The following is a 24,446-nucleotide window of genomic DNA, read 5'->3' as shown; positions in this document are numbered from 1 at the left end:
AACAGCCTAGGATTGGTTGTTGTCATTGAGCTTTTTAAACACATTCCAGTAAACTATACCCAAGAGACCATGCAGCCTGCGATTAAACTCTTTGTGGATCTCATATGCCATTGATCTACGATATGAACATGGGGGTTTGTGGTGGTTCATTGCATTCTCTAAAGTCTAAATAGCCCTTCTCATGAAAAAAAAACATGCTCAGCAGGTCATAAATGATAAAAAAAGCAAAGCATCAGTGTGTGACAATGACAATGTTAAGGACATTTCATTAAAGTGTTACTCAACCCAGGACCCTGCATTCACTATATCTGGTTTCCCACAGTACACAGAAGATGGAAATATAATTATTTTAGTAAACATAAACTGCTAAATATCTTTTCTCATCAGCAGTATATAGCAGTCTTGTGACTTCTTTCAGTGTCTGGTTAAAGCTTGTTGGAGGAGTTTTCATTCCCCTCTGATTGTCCTATGAAGCTGCAAGACCCCTGACCGTCTAACTGGACAGCGCTGATTGGCCTTGTGCTGATCAATTGCACCCTTCTAAGAAAAAAAACTCTCTAGCAATACACACCAAAAAAAGCATATGCAGAGTGTCCTCAAGGTTTTGTACTATCAGGAGATATATTGGGGCCAGTAAAAGAAGGGGAGGAGTATAGAAAACAAAATCAAACAGCCTTTTTACTCAATGATTAACCCCGTAGGTTCCACCAGGAGTATAACAAGTATGCTTTACAGATATTACTGTGGGTTTAGTAATACTTTAAGTTTTTTAATTTCTTTGTTTACTCCCGGAAACAGCACCACTGTAAACATGCTTTTACTTTGGCATTCATATGTACACCTTGAAAAAAATTTAAAAGACAAATCTGTTTATTTTAACATAGTAAACTCTCTTTAGGGTTTAAAAGCCGACACAGGATGGATTTTCAACTGTCCTCCCACGAGCCTCCAAATCAGGTTTGCTGTTTTATGCAAAAACCTGCTTCATGGAAAGAATTGAGCTATGGCTGTGGCTTACAGCTGGTTCATTACAGTGTTGGGTGGTATTAATTACCAACAATAAGGTGCCAGAGGTAGGAGGGAGCAAGTCAGGGGTCAATACTGCTCTGGGAACTGGAATTATTAGAAGTTGGGGGCGTGACCGGATGTGCAAGATGGAGTGAGTGAGAGATGTGAGACGCCGTGTGTGACTCTCTCCCAGACCCCCTTGATGAGAGCCTGGAGCGCTTAGTGCCTCGGTCGGACGTAGCGTGCGGTGGGCTGGAGCTGTACATTGAAGCTGGACGGGAGGAGGAGTGACAGTGCATTACTGTACGATCGTGCCGAGCCCTCGGAGATCCACGCTTACTTCCGGGTCTTGAACCCCAGCGAGCACGGCCAAAGAAGCACGAGTACCCCCGACCAAGCCGAACGCTTTTGAACCCTGCCGAAGAGACGCCGCACACTGTGGACACCAAGAGGCCCTCCCGCTCTCCAGTAAGCCGCGATAGGAGGAAGGAGGTAAGCGGCAGGATTGCGGGGGGGGGGGAAGAAGGCGGAGGTGTGAGGGGCATAGCAGGTGGAGGTCTGGCAGAGCAAGTTGTGGACATAGCGATGCCTGAGAACTGGTAACAAGTAAACAAGAGGGCGCCGGCCGGGGGTGAGAAGGACCTATAGCTTTTGTCCCCTGGAATTCATTGATTCGTTTTGTGCTCTAAGACGAACGAATGATAACCCAGGCAGTATAAGCAAAGAAGTACCTGCTGTAAAAACGAACGTCTGTAAGCAACGAACCAGGAAGTCTGTGATACGTGAATGGAGTGCTTGTGGACTGACTAACTATAAGATAAGATCAGTATCGCATTTATTGATTAACTGAGGGATGGTGGCTGCTCTAAAAATCAACTGGTTGAACGGTATCTGAACTAAGTGTGTGCAAATAAATGTCTGCTGTGAAGCATTAAAACAGGAAGTTTTGGTGATACATGAAGTGAATACTGGAGAACTGGTTATAAGATACGGTTAATATTGCACTAAGTAATCAACTGAGCGAGGGGCGGCTGGGTTAAAAAGTTAAAAATACATTAAAATACGATATATCCAGGACTGTTCTGTGGAAGGGGGTGAGAAAAGGAAATTAAGATGCAGCACTTGCGCTCTGCAAAGGAAAAAGGGGAAAAAAGTTCGCAACAGTCTACCACAGCAGCTAAATTAGAACAATATGCTCATAACCCTGCACAGTCATCACAGACCCCTTCAAAAAAAGGGCAGACAAAGGGGCAGCATGGAGAAATATCTGAAAGGAAAAGCATGGGTCAATCGAACATTAACATTAATACACAGGCCGGAGCAGTGTCCAAATGCCCAGTTAATAAAAAAGCGGGTGCAGGGGAACAGAATATGGAGATCACAACGGGTGACTCTCCTCCGGTTGAAAAAGAGCCAACAATTAAGGATGTGTTATTGGCCGTAAACGCATGTAACATCTCACTGAAAGAACTCTGTAATCAAATGAAGGGAGTGAAGGAAGATCTAATGCTGGTAAGGCAAGACCTACAGAAAGTGGTGGAAAGGACGACAGAACTTGAGTTAAGGACCAGCAGATTGGAAGACGATACAACATTCCTAATTAAAGAAATAGAAAGCCTGAAGGAGCAGTTCGGCGGATATAGAACAAGAATGGACGAAATGGAAAATAGGCTCAGGAGGGACAATGTGCGAGTAGTGGGACTTCCGGAAAAAAGTGAGGGTGTAAACCCTGCTGAATTTATGGAGCATCTTCTGGTTGAACTGTTTGGGAGGGATGTTTTTTCAACAGCGTTCTCAATAGAGAGGGCGCATAGGGTACCCTTTAGAGCACCATTGGAGGGGGGCCGTCCTAGGCCATTATTAATGAAGTTATTGAACTATAAAGATAAAGTGGTATTATTACGGAAGGCAAGGGAAATGGGGAATGTATTGTATAAGGGTGTTAGAATTTCGTTATATTCTGATTTTTCCCCAGAACTTCAGAGAAAAAGGGTAGAGTTCCTCCAGGTGAAACGCAGGTTACAGAAGCTCAGGGTGCCGTATGCTCTGCTTTATCCTGCAAAGTTACGGATTAATGCACTAGGGCATACTCAGGTTTTTAGTTCCCCGATAGAAGTGGAAAAATGGATAGAAGAAAATAAAGAAAAGTTGTAGTTGCTGGGGTTTCTAGTACTGAGTGGGATGGGAAGATAGAAGGAGAGGGGGGGATGAAGTATGTGTGTTTTTTTTTTTTTTTTTTGGGTGTGTGCTGTCTGTGTCTGTATGGGAGGGGGGTGGGAGGGAGGTAATACACGGCGAGCGCACTAGGTGAGGGTGGTAAATAGGTTGTGAAGAGAGTGGTATAAGGTCACTAATAGCCCCTAGGGTAACACCTAGGAAGGTGGGGGAGGGGCGGGAGGGAGGTAGAAAGGGGGGAGAGGGGGTGGGTATAGTAGGGAAAATAGGGGGGAGGTCGAAGGGGGGGAAAAAAAAATATAAGTATGCACTAATAAATGTAGTACAGGAAATAATTCAAAGCAAAAAAGGACACAAACTGTGGGGTGGTAAAACTAGGGGTGGTAAAAAACAAGGAAAATTTATTGATCACAAGGGGGAAAATGGTAATAAACGATCATACAGTATAATGTATATTCAAAGACACATAACATACGAGTTAATGGTGACGCCTAATAAATTTGTTATTATACAAGGGAGTAATATATGGGGAGTGTGGTATAAGGTAATAAAAGAAGTTAGAGGGGAGTTGGTGGGTACTGGGAGACAAATGGTTCTCAATAGTGTCATCAGTAGACTGGTTATTTCGCTCTCTTTCTTTACTACCTTAGGTTTTTCTTTTTTTTTCTTTTTCTCCTCTATATTTGTTTATGGCTATGCAGGATGGTAAAATTAAGATAGGCTCCTGGAATGTGAGGGGTCTGGGGACGCGGCTGAAACAAAAAGCTGTGCTATCCTTGTTGGAGGGATGTGGAGTAGAGTTGCTCTGCATACAGGAGACCCATTTAAATAGAGATACAATATACCGGCTGCAGAGCAGAAAATATCAATTTCAATATCACTCTGTTTATTCGACATATAGCAGAGGGGTGAGTGTCTTGGTAAAAACGGGGGTGAATTTTGTATGCAAACGGGTTAGCCTGGATGAAAAAGGCAGATACATTTTCTTACAGTGCCTAATTGAAAATAGAGAATGTATGCTGGCAAACATCTACATCCCTCCACCATTTAAAATGGAAGTGCTTGTTAAATTACAGGAATTTTTAGTGGGGATAGATGGTGTCCCTATAATAATAGTAGGGGATTTCAACACGGTATTGGATATTAAAATTGATAGATTCCCAGAAAAAACACTGGCGGAACCAGCTTGGCAGGGGAGGTTGGGACAGTACCTGGAAGAAGTAGGACTACGGGATTTATGGAGAACTGGGAACCCGGGAGTTCGGCAGTATAGTTGCTACTCGTCCACACATACTACGTTATCCAGGATTGATATGATACTGGGGAATGACCTGGCCTTACAAATGGTGGAAAAGGTTGAATATCAGCCCAGGGGGATTTCAGATCATTCCCCAGTGACAGCAGTATTAAAAATGAGAGAACGTAAGGTACAGAGGTTGTGGAAAGTGAACCCGCTCTGGCTAGAACTGATAAAAAAAGAGACAGAAGAATGCCCTGAGAGAATTCAGTGGGAATTAAAAGAATTTCTAAAAAATAACCGGGGTACAGTAACATCGGGGATCCTGTGGGACACTCTGAAAGCTTTCTTAAGGGGCCTTATGATCCAATCAATAGCAAAAATAAACAGAAAATCTAGGGAACAGGAGGTACAAATAGGGAGAGAAGTGTCAGAGGCTGAAAGAGATTTTATTAGTGACCCCACGCAGGGCAAAGAAAAAATCTGGTTAGATAAACAAGAAGAACTTAGGTTATTAGCCCTAAAGAAAGCAGAGATTCAGCATATGTTCCAACGCCAAGCCTCCTTCGCGGAAGGGGAAAGCGTGGGAAAAATGTTGGCACAACTGGTGAAGAATAACTCGGGTCCTTCCTCAATCTCGGCGATTAGGATATCTGAGGGAAAGGTTATAACAGAAACGGGGAGTATTTCCCAAGCATTTGAAGGATATTATAAAAACCTATATACTGCACAAAAAGTGGGGATGGATGAGCAAATGGAAGCATTTTTCAGGAAGCAGTTGCGAGTATGCCAAATCAGAAATCGCCTGGGCCGGATGGACTACCGATTGAAGTCTATAAAAACTTTGGCGAGATACTGATTCCTGAACTTCTGGAGATGTTAAGAGGAGCATATGGGGAGGGTAAATTGCCCCCATCAATGATGGAGGCGGTTATAACCCTGTTGTACAAAGAAGGGAAGGACGCCTTAGATGTTGCAGCGTATAGGCCAATCTCTCTCCTGTGTACTGATACAAAGATATTGGCCAAGGTATTAGCGACTAGGCTTAATCGAGTCATAGCAAGATTGGTCCATATGGACCAAACAGGGTTTATAGCCAACAGGTCAACGAGTATAAATATTAGAAGAGCCTTTTTGAACCTGCAGGTCCCAATGGATAACGATACTCCGGGTGCAGTGGTGGCATTGGATGTAAGGAAAGCATTTGATAGCGTAGAATGGGGATATATATGGAAAGTTTTGGAGAAATTTGGCCTGGGTCCTTCCTTTATAAGATGGATTAGGATGCTATATGACAAACCTAGTGCGAGACTAAAAATTAATAACGAGTTATCCGGGAAAATAGAGTTGGGGAGAGGGACGAGGCAGGGGTGCCCATTATCACCCCTGCTCTTTGCATTGGCCATAGAGCCCCTGGCATGTGCAATTAGAGCAAACCGGGATATTGTCGGTTTTGTAAGAAAAACTGGAGAGGAAAAAATCTCACTTTATGCAGACGATATCCTATTGTTCTTAGGGGATATGAGATACTCACTACCAAGGGCAATGGAACTGGTGCAAAGGTTTGGAGGCTTCACTGGGCTGGAGATAAATTGGGAAAAATCGGAATGTCTCCCTTTGGACCCAATTGGTCAGCAAACGGCCCTGGGAACCCCCCAAATGCCAATGGTGGATAAGTTGAAATATCTGGGAGTAACCTTGTCAAGGGATCCTAAGCAATATATAAGTTATAACTTAGTCCCATTACTGGCTAAGTTTAAACAAAAAATTGCTATATGGAAACGATTGCCTCTGTCGGTCGCTGGCAGATGCAATCTGATAAAAATGATATGGATGCCCCAACTTTTATACATATTACACAATGCCCCAATATGGATTAACAAAAGTTGGTTTGATAAAATCGAGATGCTGTTTAGGGAGTTAATATGGAGGGGAGGACAGGCTAGATTGAAATTGCGGATGCTTCAGCTACCGGGAGAGGAAGGAGGATTCGCGGTCCCTTATCCGGAGTGCTATTTTTGGGCGTCCCAATTACAACAGCTAGGGGGGATAGATGAGAAGAACGGAGGAACCCCAAATGGGAGATTAGTATTAACAGGCTCCCCACATAGTACCCTGATCGAGACCCTGGAAGCGGACTCATTCCAGTGTAGATGTCCTACAGTAAAAATGATGTTAAAGCTATGGGGTACAGTTAAAAAAAAAATGGGATATAGTGAAATAACAAAGTATACGCCTCTATGGAACAATAAGAAGCTACAGGAAATATGGCGGGTTGGAAAAATTGCAGACTGGGAAAAATGTGGCATTGTAAGGCTAAGCCATCTATATGGCGGCAAGGGTATTAAATCTTTCGACCAGCTGCAAAGAGAATTTAAGATATCACAAAATTCATTCTATGCCTATATACAAGTGAGGCATGCTTTAAGGACCCAGTTTGGAAACCTGTTAATAACATGGGAGGAAATGCCCTTGCTATACCCAGTAGCACAAGCAGGACCCACTAAAGGATTAATATCTAAATTCTATGCCCAGCTGGGTGAACAGATTAATAGTGAGAGGAAAGGGAGGGTTGAGAAAGGGAAATGGGAGCAGGACCTAGGTAATATAACACGAGCACAGTGGAAAAATATCCTAGCGGCATGCCCAAAGGTCTCGGTCTCTCCTCCTCAGAGGATTTCCCATTTAATGGTAATTAATAGAGCATACTATACTCCCCAGAAATTATTTAAATTTGGTAAGAGAACAGATGACTTTTGCCCCAGGTGTGGGGGGTCAGGGAATTTAATGCACATGCTTTGGAAATGTCCCAAATTATTTAGATACTGGGAAGGAGTGGTAAAGATAATAAATAGGGTTTTTGGGACGGTAATAGAGTTAAATCCCATAGTGTGCATTTTAGGCTACAGAGAGGAGGAAGTAGAAAGGAAGGGAATAACAACGGCAATCCTAAGATGTTTATTTCAAGCTAGAAGGATGATAGCTAGGAGATGGCAATCAAAGCTACCCCCTACAGTAGAGGATTGGACAAGGGCGGTAAATGACTATCTATGTAAGGAGAGGGCAGTATATGCAAAACGAAATAACCTAAAGGAGTTTAATAGGAACTGGCGAGAGTGGATAGAAGTGATGCATACCCCAGTTTAAACCATGATAGGAAAGGGAAGAGGGGAGGGGGGATGGGTAATGGGAAGGAGTAGGGTAGGGTACATTAAAGGTTCGGGAATTATTATAACACATTTATGTTATACTGTAGGAAAAAAACAAAAATATATATATAAGAGGGGAGGGGAGGGGGGGCGGGGTTGATAGAAGGGATGGGAGGGAGGGGTGGGGTTATAACAATAGGAAAAACGTAGGAATTGCAAAAATAGTGATGGTAGGAGAAGGGGGGATATGGTACTGTTTAGATAATGTGCTTTTGTTTTTTTTTGCTAATTATATGTGATGTATGGATGTATCTTCATGTCCCCCTTCCCTTCCTAGAACTCTAAAACTCAGATCTCGGAAGGGAAGAAAGAGGTATTTGAACCCTGGTAATGTTATTTTAAAATGTGGTCTGTATAAATGTGAAAATTTAATAAAGATTAATAATTAAAAAAAGGAATTATTAGAAGTTATTTAGTAATATGAGCAGCATCTGTAAATGCTGAGGGTGAGGCCCTGAAGCCTTGGGAGGAGAGACTGTCTAATGAATCAAAAATTCAAACTCTGTAGCCTCAGAGACTTCCTGTGTTGCAGTACCTTTCCTAGGCCTGGCCCCACTGGGGCAACACCTCCAAGGCAAACACCGGGCATTGTTTCACTTCATCAGGTACTACATGATGGACAGAGTATAGCAGGCTGTCATGATCAAGGAACTGCACAAAGGCAGTAAAGGCATGCCTGACATTGCTACCCAGCTGGGGGGGCAGTTTCGTTGCATGAAACTGTAGAGAGACCTCCAACAGGCACAACGATCTGGCATGGATGGTGACCCATTTGGGGTTGCATTTGAGGACTTTCATGCATGCCAGAAACCTGAGCAGATGCCGGGACTGCCCCAATTGCATGTCTTCTGGAAGTGCCCCTTTGTACCAAACCTCTTGAGGGCCTTGGAACCAGAACTTTATGCTACAAACAGCTCTCATCCACTTTGGGGTGCTGAACAAACTATTATGCGGTGCATTTCCACAGGAAGACATTGATGGTGCCTGATGTGAATATATTGTTTTAAGGACTCTTTGTAGTGTGCCAGAAAGCACCTCATTTACCAGATTGAGAGGACGACTATTGAGAATTGTCGAAGACTGGTCCACAGTATGCTCAGAGAGTATACCCTTATGGACTTTAAGAATGACGAGAATATCTGAGAAGATTTCCCCTTCTCCCGACTCTCCCTTATGTGTCTTTGCCTTTCAATAAAGCTCTGGGCCTGCAAACTCTTCCCCCACTCCCCTAGCCCTACCCCCTTATCACCCCTCACACCTATTGCTTATTGAAATGTTTTTTGAACAGTTTGTTTTGTTGCAGTGCCATGTGGGACATGTGAGGCAGTGGTCAAACTCAGGCAGTTCATGTCAGACATTGTGCTGCTAGGTATTGTGGTGGCACAATAGGGTCCAAATGATGCATGATGTGATGGTTCAGGGAACTTTGCTCTTTATAACACATTAGGCATCATACCACAAAGTGAATGTAATTTATTTGTATGACTAGAACTGTATTGTATTGTCCTGTATATCAGTGTTTCTCAATTCCAGTCCTCAGGGCACACCAACAGGTCATGGTTTAAGGATTTCCCTCAGAAGAAGCAGCTGTGGTAATTACTAAGGCAGTGAAACTGATCAAATCACATGTGCAAAATAGTGGAAATCCTGAAAACATGACCTGTTGGTGCGCCTTGAGGACTGGAGTTGAGAAACACTGCTGTATATTATGTGGTGTATTTATGAGCTGCAGGGGGGAATGTAGCCCAATAAAATATGTATTTTCTATATTTTTATCTCAAATATGTGTTTATTCGATTTTTCAATTTTCAACTAGTCACAGAAGCAGAAAAATAAGTTTACCACAGTACGAGGCAGCCTATGTAAAGAAAGATAAAATAAAGTATATTTTTTCAACACAAAAAAATCACTAAATGCTTGCTTTTAAACCATATAAAGAGTTTACTAGGTTCAAAAATGTTTTTTTATGGTTAATTTATTAAAGGATGAAATTAAAAGCTAACAAAAGCAACAAGTAACATCAATTCATGAATGCCAGTGGTGCCGAAGAAACATTTTACTGCATTACTAAAAGCATTTTCTCTGTTTACCTTAAATCAGAGTTCTGTATAATCCATTGAGGCCTGGTTCATCATAGGTTTTATTGTGTTTCTGGGAACAACAGCACGCTCATATAAAATGATTGTTCTTGATTAGATTATGTTACGTAACCTCTCTCTCATGCTCCATGTAGATGAGGTTGCATTGGGCCTAGAGGGTAGGCAGTTTAAGGACCAAGGAATGCACAGGGCAAGGCTATAATTGTTATTGTTAGTTAGTTACGGTAGTTAGTATCCATTCCTGATTTTATATTCAAATATTTATACCATAAGAAAGCCTTTGCGATTTTAGCAGGTCAACAGTATGCGGATCATTGGCCTTTAACTGAACAAGATGTAGCAGTAGCTACCTCAATAGTTTATTTATAGCTGCATTTAATGGTACCAGTAGTTTTTAGCCAGTTGTGAACACTATGGGGATGATTCACTCAAACGGGAGATTGCAATATCCGGAGCAGCTCTGCATTGTACCGAATCAGCTTTTAACTTTAGCTTATTCAGTTAAAGTGGTTGTAAACCCTTACAACCAACTTTGACCTACAGGTAAGCCTAGATTAAGGCTTACATGTAGGTCCAAGAAATATCTCCTAAACCTACACGGTTTAGGAGATATTTGCCGAAAGACAGGCACCGCTGTCTACGGCGCATGCAGGCGCACTGTGCGCGCCGCGGTCAACAGCTATATGCCACGAGTGACGGCTCCCGTGCGCATGCGCGGGAGTGACGTCATCGCGCCTTCGCCGAATGACAGCAGCGGAGCAGCGAGACCCACCGAGAAGATGGATGCGCCAGATTACAGGGGACAGTGGTGACTTCGCTGGCTCCTGTGTCAGGTAAGTGACACATAATGGACTACTATGCGATGCATAGTAGTCCATTATGCTTTACCTTTGCAGGGAATGAACGAGGAAGTAAACTCATCAGGGTTTACTTCCTCTTTAAGCTTTAACAAAAAAAACCTGGAAGCTGATTGGTTTCTATGCAGAGCTACACCAGATTTTGTACTCTCTATTTTCAGTTAATCAACCCCTATGTGTACTACATAGACACAAAGAAACTTTATGGAAGTACACAGGGCTTATATAGTACATGCTGTCTTTCTTCCCCACATTTGCTTCCCCCTTGCAATTGCTCTGGCAAAAAAAGTTTTTTTTCATTTTAGTTTTTTTAAATACATTTTTTTTTATAATTTGTTGGATTTTTTTAAATGTTACATTTTGCAAAAAAAAAAACTCTTTTTCCAATGTTGTAAATAAAAATATAACCAATACTTGGTACCAGAATCATAATTTTATTGTCATTTTACTTGGAACAAGCAATAACAGTAATTTTTTTTAAACTAACACTGATAGCAAGACAGCTGCTAAGGGGGCACCTTACTTTATTTTGGAGGATTTTTTTTAATTGTGTCTATATATAGCACGTTTTTGTCTATACATTTTTATTTTTAAGCTGTAGTTAAATTTTTTGAATATAAAACAATATTTTTTGTTCACTGTAAAAAAAAAATAAAAAAAATAAAAAAAATAAGAATTATTTTAAGCTAAGAATCAACCTGTTATGCCTCATCCGTATTTATTAAATTATCTTATAAAGCCCTTTATGTAGCTTGGTACTGCTTAGTAAACTTGACAAAATCTGTCTTGGTTGATGGATGATCCTGAGGTTTTATTCCTGAAAGGAATGCACAGTAAATGAACTGGAACACGTCACATTTTACAACTACCCTAGGATTAATGCTGTTTTCTTATATACAATCAAAAAGCAGTGTTCTGTAGAATAACATCATGTGGCCAAATATATCATGGTAAATAAAATTAAAAAAACTTGCCCAAAAGTGTTGGAGATGAAATGATATGATATTCGTTTTATAGACTGCACATATATGTAAAATATCTGGTTAGCAAAGAAGATTCAATTGTTACCCTAAAAAAAGAAAATTGATTGTGCTCCCTTAAAGCATGTTATACAGCACAGTGAAAGGCTTATCCTGCCTGGCCATGCCACCCCCCCCCCCCCCCCGTAAACTGACCATGGCTTATGATGGCTGCTGATCCCTGACTCCATGGTCAGTTTTCGTGCCTCCGTCATCCTATCTGCTCTCCTGTGTCCTCCTCTGTCCTCCTCCCCCCCCCCCCCCCCGCCTGTCAGCTCCGTCCATTTCACGATCCTTCCCTCCTGCTTTTCTAAATTCTACAGTATAAATATGCCATCCCCTCTGTTATATAACGCTATGGGGGTTATTTACTAAAGGAAAATCCACTTTGCACTGCAAGTGCATTTGAAAGTGCACTTGGAAGTAAAGTCACTGTAGATCCGAGGGGGACATGCAAGGAAAATAAAGAAACAGCATTTTACCTTGCACATGATTGGATGATAAGATCAGCAGAGCTTTCACTCATTTCAGATCTACCCCTTAGATTGAGAGCAACTGCACTTCCAAGTGTACTTTCAGTGCAAAGTGGATTTGCCTTTCGTAAATAACCCGCTATGTGTCCCTGTGCCTGTGTGTATAAAAACAATGTCTATTATACCTTATATCAGAGTATCTCCCGGAGCACACATGACTCCTCGGATCTCTCTCCTCCCCTCCTCAGCCAGGCTGAGGAGAGAGCAGAGGAATCACGTAAGAGCTGGGAGATGCTCTGATATAAGGTATAATCTGCATTTGTTTTATACAGCACAGGCACAGGGACACATAGGGGTCATTTACAAAAGGCAAATCCACGTTGCACTGCAAGTGCACTTGGAATTAAAGTCACTCTAGATCCAAAGGGGGACATGCAAGGAAAATGAAAAACAGCATTTTAGCTTGCACATAATTGGATGATAAAATCAGCAGAGCTTCCACTCATTTCAGATCTACCCCTTAGATTTAGAGCGATTGCACTTTCAAGTGCACTTGCAGTGCAAAGTGGATTTGCCTTTTGTAAATAACCCCCTATAGTGTTATATAACAGAGGGGATGGCATGTTTATACAATAGTGGGTTAATAATCACTTTAAAGAACAACTTCTAAAGCATGATTTCTGAGTTTTTAATGAAGTTTGGTAAGATTGGAGGGTTTTTCTTACTGTCCCTATATTGTTTAAATAATTGCCTATGGGGAATCAATTAGAGAATTCTCCCTTTTAAATGATTATGTTTAGTAATATACACTGGTAAAAGTATGACAGCAGCGAAGAGCCCCAGGTGGCCCAAAAGTTGATGGGCTCCATTCAAAGTGGAGAAAGCCCTTTTTGGCAATAGCTAACAGTCGAAGTGATTTAAGTTGGTATGGTAACTGCTGGGTATTATTGTTGTTTTCTTCTACATGAGTTGTAACATATTTATATCAGATTGTCCGTGATACTGTTTGATCATTAATTTGAGTTTTTATGTGGCTTTTCAGAATGACTATCGTAAGCTGTCTATGCAATGCAAGGACTTTGTGGTTGGTGTCCTTGACTTGTGTCGGGACTCTGAAGAAGTGGAGGCAATCCTAAATGGGGATGTGGATGCTGAGCCTGTGGATTCTCACAGACCGTCACTAAGCCGAGTTAAGCTGGCTATAAAATATGAAGTCAAAAAGGTACGTGTACATTTTAAAAATATTATCATTCAGTCAATCCAACCAACATAAAGTAATTGATTCTGAAGCAAATAATGACTCTGAAAGCATTTAGTTACTAATAGACACATAATATATCTAGTTAGCTACTTCAGCCCTACAAGGATTTACCCCCTTAATGACCAGGCCATTTTTTGCCTATATGGCACTGCATCGATTTAACTAACAATTGCACGGTCATATGATGTTGTACCCAAACAAAATTGATGTAGTTTTTTGCCACAAATAGAGCTTTGGTGGTATTTGATCAACTTTGCGTTTTTTATTTTTTGCGCTATAAACAAAAAAAAGACTGACAATTTTGAATAAAAAGCAATATTTTTTACTTTTTGCTATAATAAATATCCAAAACATCCTTCTACATATTTTTGGTAAAAGTGCCCACTGTGTCTATTACATGGAGCACCATACTGGTACGGTGATTCACGCAATAGAGGCACCCTGCCGTAATATAACTGCGGCAGAAGGTCAGTGGTTAATGTTGCTTTACAAAATAGTGTTTTTTACTAAAAATCTACAGTATAGACTGTGAAATGCTAATTATTATTTTTTTTTAAACATTTTAAATCAGTCTAGTATAGTATAGAATTTGGACAGTTGTGCCTCCCTAGGCAACTTCAGCTCTTATATAGTGTTCCAAAGGAACAAGAGGGCACTTGTGTGGATACTTCTTGCCAGTGTTCTTGATCTTCCAGACCAGTGTTTCCAAACGTTCTTGTGGCACACCAAAAAGATAAAAAAAAAATCACGGCGCACCTGAAAAGATTTAACAATTTTTGAGTTGAAGAACATATTTATTTTTACATATACCTGTATAGTTAATTTTCAATTTAATGTGAAGGATGTTCCTGCTTTCGAGGGAAAATCAGATTGAAGTGAGGCTTCAATGACGACAAACAAGTGCGCATTTCATCATCGACTTTAAGAAGTCTCTCTTTTTTTTCGATTTGATTTCAGTCAATGCTGAAAATTCAAACTCACAAAACTACAAAGACACAAATGGCAGAATTACTTTGAATGCTTTTGAACTGATTGCAGGATATGACTTCTTGATTTGAGATCCAAAATGTATCCAGGCTCCTTTCGAAAAATGTTGACTGAAATACATAATTAGAGCGATCGTGTGCTCCCAAGGTCTCACACAAGTCTCACGTTACGAAAGGAACCAATGAATGACAGACTGACAGAGACTGAGTTTTTATATATGTTACTTTTTTAACTTTTGCAACATTATTTAACATTACATTTTTCGACATGTTCAAGGTTTCAAAACAGTAGCAATTTTAAATATTTTTCAAAACTCCCACAGCACACCTGCAAATCTCTCACACATATTAAAGTGGTTGTAAACCCTTACAACACACTTTGACCTACAGGTAAGCCTAGATTAAGGCTTACCTGTAGGTCTAAGAAATACCTCCTAAACCTACACGGTTTAGGAGATATTTGCCGAAAGACAGGCACAGCTGTCTACGGCACATGCAGACGCACTGTGCGTGCCGCGGTCAACGGCGATATGCCACGAGTGACGGCTCCCGTGCACATGCGCGGGAGTGACGTCATCACGCCTTCGCCGAATGACAGCGTGGCACCATCAACGACGAACATGCCGCGCGTGTCGGCTCCCGTGCGCATGCGCGGGAGTGACGTCATTGCGGCTTCTCCGAATGACAGCGGCGGAGCAGCGAGACCCCCACCAAGAAGATGGATGCGCCGGACTACAGGGGACAGCGGTGACATCGCTGGCTCCTGTGTCAGGTAAGTGACACATAATGGACTACTATGCGATGCATAGTAGTCCATTATGCTTTGCCTTTGCAGGGAATGAAAGAGGAAGTAAACTCATCAGGGTTTACTTCCTCTTTAAGAATCACTGTTCCAGACCCATCCATAGCAAGACTAGACTTAATTAACTATATTTAACGCTTTCAGGGTTATAGCATTGAATTTAACAAAGAACAAATGACACCTATGATAGTACAGCTAGAATGAAAGGGGAAAACAAAGCAAAAAAACAGATATCATTATCAAAATAAATACATTAGGCTAATAGTTTGCTCAAAGTTAGTTTTTATTTTATATAACTCTAGCAATAACAGTGTCACTTTAATTAAAAGCTTCTTTTATCATTGCCATTGGGAGACCAATAAGGCCCCTTTCACACTGGGGCAGTGCGGGCGTCGGCGGTAAAGTGCTGCTATTTTTAGCGGCGCTTTACCGTCGTTTTAGCGGCAGTATGCGGCTAGCGGGCGAAAAGGGGTTAAAACCGCCCACAAACTGCCTGCTGCAGCGGCGCTTTGCCGGCGGTATAGCCGTGCTGCCCCATTGATTTCAATGGGTAGGAGCAGTTTAGGAGCGGTAAATACAGTGCTCCTTCACCGCTCCAAAGATGCGGCTAGCAGGACTTTTTTCACCGTCCTGCCAGCGCACCGGCTTTCACACTGGAGTGAAAGTGGCTGTTTTTTTCAGGTGCTACACAGTCGCTATTTTTAGAAAAAAAACGCCCCAGTTTGAAAGGGGCCTAAGTTGTAAGAGAGATTTGCAATGTTACAAGAGAACAGCCCCATTACATGTGGCTGCTATGCTACAAAAAAGTGAGAGATACCTGTCACAGGAGACACCCATGTTTGAAAATGCTACACAAGACTGACACTAATAGCATGTTCCATAATACCTTGAGCATGAAGCATACTTCTCTGGGTGCTCTGCATGCTAAACAGATAGAAATCAAACCCTAATTCCAAACTGCAAAGAACCACAGTCAAGCCACATTTCAATTATTTTGACTTGCTCCACCTGATAGACATGTGCACTGCCGAAATTATTTTTTCAAGTTTTGTTTCATTCATTTGTTTTTGTTTTTTTCATTTTTAAGATTATTTGTTATGATCGAAATTCGTTACATCGAATAAATTCATAACTTCAGATAAATTTGAATTTGTTACGTTCCATTTGTTTAGATGCGGTATTCGTTATTCTGATAATTCATAATAAATCAAAATTTGAAAATCCAAAATTCGAGAATCCAAAAATTCTAAATCGGACGGATGCTGACGGATTGTGTTTTACAAATCCATTGAAGTGTTAAGAGTTACATTTCAGGATCAAGTGCTAGGCTTTAGGTGGGGGGGGTTAAGTGCCAGGGTTATTCTTGCTTACAGTGTTGAAAGACCTGCATATACTGGAGCCATAAACTAGTTTCTAATGTGCCCTAGGACAGAATTGTCAGCTAGTCATGCTTGAAGGTTTCATGGCTGTTCCAACTTTGTACACCAGAGCTGAAATGTTTAGATGGAAGGTCCCCCCCTTATGTCATCAAATAAGGCGATTCTTAAAGTTATACTAAAGCTTTAATTTTTTTTAACTTAAAATAATAAGCATGTTATACTTACCTGCTCTGTGCAATGGTATTATAATCGCATAGAGCAGCCCCGATCCTCTTCTTGGGTCCCCCACTGGTGCTCTTGGGTCCCCAACTGGTGGTCTTGGGTCCCCCACTGGTGCACCTCTTCAGTGAGACCCCCATAGAAAGCCACTTTCTATGGGGGCACTCGGACGGGCTTGACACAGACAGGGCAGCTCGGCCGTGACCCCCAACTCCCTCATGACAGAATTTGATTGACAGCAGTGGGAGCCAATGCATAGTCATACAACACTGTACCCAAATTACATTTTCTATAATTTTTTTCGCACAAATATAGCTTTCTTTTGGTGGTATTTGATCACCTCTGGGTTTTTATTTTTGTTAAAAAAAATTAAAAACCGTTTTATATCTTGTTAATAAATTTTGCAAACAGGTAATTTTTCTCCTTCACTGATGAGGCTACACTGATGGGCACTGATAGGCTGCACTGATGGACAGAGATAAGGCAGCACTGATGGGCACTGATAAGGCAGCACTGATGGGCACTAATAGGCAGCACTGGTGGGCACTGATGAGGTGGCACTGGTGGGCACTGATAGGTGGCATTGGTGGGCACTGATGGGTGGCACTGATGGAAAGCCCTGATGGCTGGCACTGATGGGCACTAATAGGTGGCACTGATAGGTGACACTGACAGTTGGCACTGATGGGCACTGATGGGTGTCAGTGATGGGCAATGATGGGTGGCAGTGATGGGGACTGATCGGCACTGGTAGGTGGTACTGATAGGCAGCGCTGCTAGGTGGCACTGATATTGCACTGATTTGCACCACTGGTGGGCATTGATAGGTGGCACTCATGGGCATTGATAGGTGATTGCTTGCACTCTTATGTACTGGTGGGCACTGATTCGTGGCACTGTGGGCACTGATTTGTGGCACTGTGGGCACTGGCAGGTGGCACTGGCAGGCGGTACTTGTGGGCACAGATGAGGCAGCTTCGCCTCTTCCTCTTCGGGACCGATATCCCTTCAACAGAAGCTGTGATCGGCTTTTTTTCTCCTCACGCTGTCAGCGTGAGAAGGAAAAAAAAGATTACCGATCTTCTGTTTACATCACGTGATCAGCTGTCATTGGCTGACAGCTGATCACGTGGTAAGGGGCCGGTATTGACCCCTTACTATAATCTGTGATCACCCGAATCTCATTGAGCTCACAGCGCGCGGGAGCGTGCATAGGGGAGGCCGTCTATTGATGGCCTCCCGGCAAAGTAGATCCGTGCTGTAGCCGTCATTCGACTATAACGTGGATCTGATGGGATTAATATATTAGGTATGTGCACTGAATTTCAAATCCAAATCTAGTACATACTGTAGATTTAGTCTTTAAAAACAAGGAAACAGCTAATGCGTATGATAAAGAACTGGCATTTTCCTTGATTCCATTCAAATAAAATTGTACATTAAGAGGCTATTTTGAGGTTTTATAATGTAATTTGTTGTTTAAAACAATTAGATTGTCCATTGTCCATGTTCAGGCTTCTTCACTCATGAGCCACACTCCTCAAAGCATAATCAGAAAACATTTTAGCACTTTTCAGAAAATGTTGCACTTACTGGAATGATTCTAGTAAGACCACATTATTTCTGAGAAGGCTAAATATTTAAGAGGTAATCATTGTAGATGAACAGGTAAAGTAAGTTTCCTTGTTAAATAATATTAATTTTGAGATACTTTTTTTTCTTTTGTGTACTATTAAATGAGTGCTGCCTTATTTCTTATATTATGTAGCAGGGGAGCAAATCCACTCTTTAACCCATTCCCACTCAGACACAGGGGAAGTGACCTCAGCAGCATACATTGGGTACATGGCTGCCAGGAGGAACTAGCATACTCTCTCTTACCCGTGGGGACATTTGCAGGAGGCGTCCTGGTTCCACTGGTACCTTATACCAATGAATCCTGCATTGCTCCTTTCACACAAGTTTTGTTTCCAGAAGATCTAGGGGTTACAGGAACAAAGTTAACACTAGAAATACCTTTTGTTAGTTTACTGAATCAATGGAAGCAAAGAAATTTCATTTGAGATGAGAGGCTCATACCTACATGAGGGGTGTCCCAGATTCCAGCATCCCCAAGCAGGGGGATGTTAGTAGTCCCATAATGCAAAGTCTCTTAACTTCCTCCTGCTTCCCCCTAAGAGGACACTACACTAAATAGGCTTCCTGCCCACGTGTTAGTCCATGCTGTCCTCCAAAGGGAAAACTAGTATTCACTTTCCTTGTGGTAACTAGCCAACAAATTTCTCTGGCTTTCTAATATATTCTTACCTAGGTTACCCCTCTCCTAACAGGGGCAAGGCTGACACTTAAACCTACAAACTTCTGAGCCTCTCTTGACTTATGGCTATCGGATCTAGTGGCAAAAGAGTGGCTTAAGAGGGAATTACAGTGAATCGCCTCTGTGCCCTACCCTGCATTGATAACATTTTTGTGAACCTTATGCCGCGTACACACGAGCGGATTGTATGGCGTGCTTAGTCCGTCATACAATCCGACGGACAATCCGTCGTAGTTTCCACTGAACGGACTTGACCACACACGGATACACAAACAGTCTGTCGAAAGCTTGCGCGATGACGTGTACAGCACGTACGACGGGACTAGAAATAGGAAGTCCAAGACACAGCAAAGCACCCTTCCGCCGTGTAAATCCTTTCTGGGCATGCGCCATTCTTAGTCCGTCGAACTAGCATACTGACGACCGTATTGTCCGCTGAAACCAAAGTACGACGGACAGATTTTTGGAAAAACCGAAATTCTTAGTACTCCGGACTGCACGCTGAAAAAGTCAGCTGAAGCCCACACACGAGCGGATTGTCCGCTGAAATGTGTTTCAACGGACTAAGTACGTCAAACAGTTCGACCGTGTGTACGCGGCATTAGTTTATATGTGTAGCAGCCATTTCTACTGCAGAAATGATAGAGGGCTAGGAGACAATCATTCCTGGGCCATCAGTTTGCATGCTAAAAAGAGTAAATGTATTACCAATAATGTAAGTGTCTGATGTAACAAACCTTCTGGGATGATGCTCAAAAGTGCAAACTTTGAATCCTTTGGCAGTGAAAAAGACATATACTGCTAATATTTCCGGAAAAAATAGATGACCAATGCCTAAATGACTTAGGGCATCTTCAGAACATATGAATTAGAATGATAGTATCACCCATACACCCATAGGACAGTTATGGACAATGATATCCAACCCCATAAGTCCAATTTTTGCAAAAACATTTTTGATTGTTAATCTGTTTGCTTGTGTAAATCTATAGAGCCAAATGTATAATTCCTTGGCTCCTAGGCCTACCACTTTCTAGCATCCTGCTTTTGTATGGCGCCAGAGTGGGTTACTCAAATACACAGTATACTATTCCAATGACAAAAATGCTCAGTTTCTTTTGGACAGTAAGTGGACCCAAGAAGCTGACAAGGTGACAGTCTGGACCTGTTATTATACAAGGGAATGTATGGATGGCTGTGCACCACCCCAGCAGCCCTGTCATCTAGGCCACAGGCTATGTTGGTTATACAGAAATCCAGGCCTCTAGTTTGATAACAATATAGAGATTAGTACATGGTAAATGCACACAGGTGCTCAATGGGCGTGCTATGCAACAGCAAGTATATAGATGTACATAATATGTAGGGTGGTATATAAGGTCAGCATGCTCTTACGAATGGAAGATCCCTAGACAACATTTCTAGTTTCTAGTGATTTCTATTCCTAATGATAGGTGGTTGTCTTTTGGCAGCAATCATCAAAGTGTTACATTATCTTAAGAACTCAATAACATGGTAAGGTAAACTTGTACTCCAAAAAAAGCAAGCTTATATATAACCTAGCTCTATCTAGTGTGTGCATCAGATAAGAAGTGAAAATAGTGTCCTGTCCAACAATAACATCGATAACGTTTTTTTCTGATCACCAAATGTCCCAATAAACATGTTTTATAGACAAGACTTGTATATACAAGCACAAAAAGGCCTTTGTTACAAGACTCTATGTGTGTCTTTTACCACGCACAAATTAATAAAAGCAGAGTTCCACCTGGGAATAAAAATTAAAAGTCAGCAGCTACAAAAACTACAGCTGCTGACTTTTAATATATGGACACTTACCTGTCCAGGGATCTTCGGATGGACTCACGGGGTGCTGCCACTATCATTCCTGGTAAGGGAACCAGGAAATTAAGACTTTTGGCTTCACGTCTGGTTTCTTCCTGCGCATACGTGAGTCCCGTTGCATGTTCTGAATGCTCCCTACTGTCTTCTGGGACCTGTGTGTCTCCCAGAAGACAGCGGAGGGGAAGGAGGAGGGGCCAGACATGACATAGTTCGCTTCAGAAAGTGCGCAATTATAAACGCAACACTTTTGTGTTTGCCCTTATTTATCATGAGTTGAACTTAAAGATCTACGACTTTTTCTATGTACACAAAAGGCCTATTTCTCTCAAACTTTGTTCACAAATCTGTCTAAATCTGTGTTAGTGAGCACTTCTCCTTTGCCGAGATAATCCATCCTCCTCACAGGTGGGGCATATCAAGATGCTGATTAGACAGCATGATTATTGCACGTGTGTGCCTTAGGCTGGCTTCAATAAAAGGCCACTCTAAAATTGCTCTTGAATTGAATGTTAATTTCTCTACCATAAGCCGTCTCCAAAGGCGTTTCAGAGAGTTTGGCAGTACATTCAACCGGCCTCACAACCGCAGGCCAGGTGTAACTACACCAGCCCAGGACCTCCACATCCAGCATCTTCACCTCCAAGATCATCTGAGACCAGTCACCCGGACAGCTGCTGCAATAATTGGTTTGCATAACCAAAGAATTTCTGCACAAACTGTCAGAAACCATCTCAGGGAAGCTCATCTGCATGCTCATCATCCTCATCGGGGTCTCGACCTGACTGCAGTTTCTCATTGTAATCAACCTGAGTGGGCATATGCTCACATTCGATGGCAACTGGCACTTTGGAGAAGTGTACTCTTCACGGATGAATCCTTCTTTTCACTGTACAGGGCAGATGGCAGACAGCATGTATGGCGTCGTGTGGGTGAGCGGTTTGCTGATGTCAACATTGTGGATAAAGTGGCCCATGGTGGCAGTGGGGTTATGGTATTGCCAGGCATATGCTATGGACAACGAACACAGGTGCATTTTGTTTGATGACATTTTGAATACACAGAGATACCGTGATGAGATCCTGAGGCCTATTGTTGTACCATTCATCCATGACCAACAACGCATGTTAAAGTATGATAATGCATGGCCCCATGTTGCAAGGATTTTGCACAATTCCTGGAAGCTGAAAATATCCCAGCTCTTGCATTTCCAGCATACTCCCCGGATATGTCACCCATTGAGCATGTTTGGGATGCTCTGGATCGGCGTATACAACAGCATGTTCCAATTCTTGCCAATACAGGTGACACTCAAAAAAAGGGGAATATCGTGCAAAAGTTCATTTATTTTATTATTGCAACATAAAAGGTGAAATTAATATATGAGATAGACTCATTACATAACAAAGCAAGATAGTTCAAGCCGTGATTTGTCATAATTGTGATGTTTTACAGCTCATGAAAACCCCAAATCCACAATCTCAGGGAATTAGGATATTGTGAAAAGGTGCAATATTCTAGGCTCAAAGTATACAACTCGAATCAGCTAATTAAGTCATAACACCTGCAAAGGGTTCCCGAACCTTTAAATTGTCTCTCAGTCTGGTTCAGTAGGAATCACTATCATGGGAAAGACTGCTGACCTGACAGTTGTGCAGAAAACCATCATTGACACCCTTCATAAGGAGGGAAAGCCTCAAAAGGTAATTGCAAAAGAAGTTGGATGTTTCCAAAGTGTTGTATCAAAGCACATTAATAGAAAGTTATGTGGAAGGGAAAAGTGTGGAAGAAAAAGGTCAAAGAGCAGGGATGACCACAGCCTGGAGGGGATTGGCAGGAAAAGTCCATTCAAAAGTGTTAGGGACTTTCACAAGGAGTGGACTGAGGCTGGAGTCAGTGCATCAAGAGCCACCACACACAGATGGATTCTGGACATGGGCTTCAAATGTCGTATTACTCTTGTCAAAAAGGAAAGGCACATATGTTGAGAGGAAAAGGTGCTGCTCACCCCGAATTATACAATATGGGAAGATTCCCCCAATGGGGTTTTTAGGCAGCAATATTTGATGATTAACAAACAATTAATGATAAAAGATTTTTAATCGCATAAGTATATGATGTAAACATGACAGTTAAGATATAACAATTGGGATACTCTGGCAACAAGGACTATTGAAATTCATACACAAGATGCAAACACAAAATTGTTTATAACACTTGATATATTACATGCAACTGTGCATAGACAATTCTGACATGATTTAACCCCTAACACTGGGATCTTCTTCAGAGGTTTTTGGTTTGCTGTAAAAAATTATTATATATTAGATTCCAAATCTTACCCTGGTGTCTTCCAAAATGGCAAAAAACAGACCTGGTCTGCTGCTTAGTGGTCCAAAGTCCTCTTTTCTGATGAGAGCAAATTTTGCATCTCATTTGGAAACCAAGGACCCAGAGTATGGAGGAAGAATGGAGAGGCACACACTACAAAATGCTCCAGTGTGAAGTTTCCACAGTCTGTGTTGATTTGGGGAGCCATGTGTTGGTACACTGTGCTTCATTAAGTCCAGGGTCAACTCAGCCGTCTACCAGGAGATTTTGGAACACTTCATGCTTCCTTGCACAGACGAGCTCTATGGGGATGCTGACTTCATTTTCCAGCAGGACTTGGCACCTGCCCGCACTGCCAAAAGCACCAAAACCTGGTTCAATGGCCATTGGATTACTGTGCTTGATTGGCCAGCAAACTCGCGTGATCTGAACCCCATAGAGAATCTATGGGGCATTGCCAAGAGAAAGATGAGAGACAAGAGACCGAACAATGCAGAAGAGCTGAAGGCCGCTATTGAAGCATCCTGGTCTTCCATAACACCTCAGCAGTGCCACAGGCTGATAGCTTACATGCCACGCCGCATTGAGGCAGTAATTGCTGCAAAAGGGGCTCAAACTAAGTACTGAGTGCATATGCATGCTTATACTTTTCAGAGGTCCGATATTGTTCTATGTACAATCCTTGTTTTATTGTTTTATTGATTGCTTGTAATATTAAAATTTTCTGAGATTGTGGATTTGAGGTTTTCATGAGCTGTAAGCCATAATCATCACAATTATGACAAATCACGGCTTGAGCTATCTTGCTTTGCTTGTAACGAGTCTATCTCATATATTAGTTTCACCTTTTAAGTTGCATTAGACCCCTTTCACACCAGGGCATTTTGCAAGCGCTATAGCATTAAAAATAGCGCCTGCAATCCACCCTAAAAAAGCTGCACCATTGTCTGTAGTGTGAAAGCCCGAGAGCTTTCACACTACAGCAGTGCGCTGGCAGGACGTCAGGGAAAAGTCCTGCCTGCAGCTTCTTTGGAGCAGTGAAGGAGCGGTGTGTTTACCGCTCCTCCACCACTGCTCCCCATTGAAATCAATGGGGCAGCACTGTAATACCGCCGGCAAAACACCGCTATTGCGGCGTATTGCTGGTGGTTTTAACCCTTTCTCGGGCGTTAGCGGGCGAAATGCATCGCAAATCCGGCGGTAAAATGCCGCTAAAAATAGCGCCGTTGTGC

At 42.1% G+C, this 24,446-nt stretch overlaps 1 protein-coding gene across 1 annotated transcript in view; it reads left to right on the top strand.

Annotated features, from left to right (window-relative positions):
* TRPC3 (transient receptor potential cation channel subfamily C member 3) overlaps window positions 1–24,446 on the top strand; it is a 280,070-nt gene that overhangs the window by 152,396 nt on the left and 103,228 nt on the right. The window contains exon 3 of the mRNA XM_077476842.1: window positions 13,120–13,299. Within this exon, the coding sequence (XP_077332968.1) occupies window positions 13,120–13,299 (180 nt within the window). The remainder of the gene's footprint in view (window positions 1–13,119; window positions 13,300–24,446) is intronic.

Source organism: Lithobates pipiens, unplaced genomic scaffold (assembly GCF_037356315.1).
Source record: "Lithobates pipiens isolate NorthernLeopardFrog02 unplaced genomic scaffold, aLitPip1_a1.2 Scaffold_13, whole genome shotgun sequence".
NCBI lineage: Eukaryota > Metazoa > Chordata > Amphibia > Anura > Ranidae > Lithobates > Lithobates pipiens.
The sequence above is the reverse complement of the archived record's forward strand: the minus strand, read 5'-3'. Positions and strand labels throughout refer to the sequence as shown.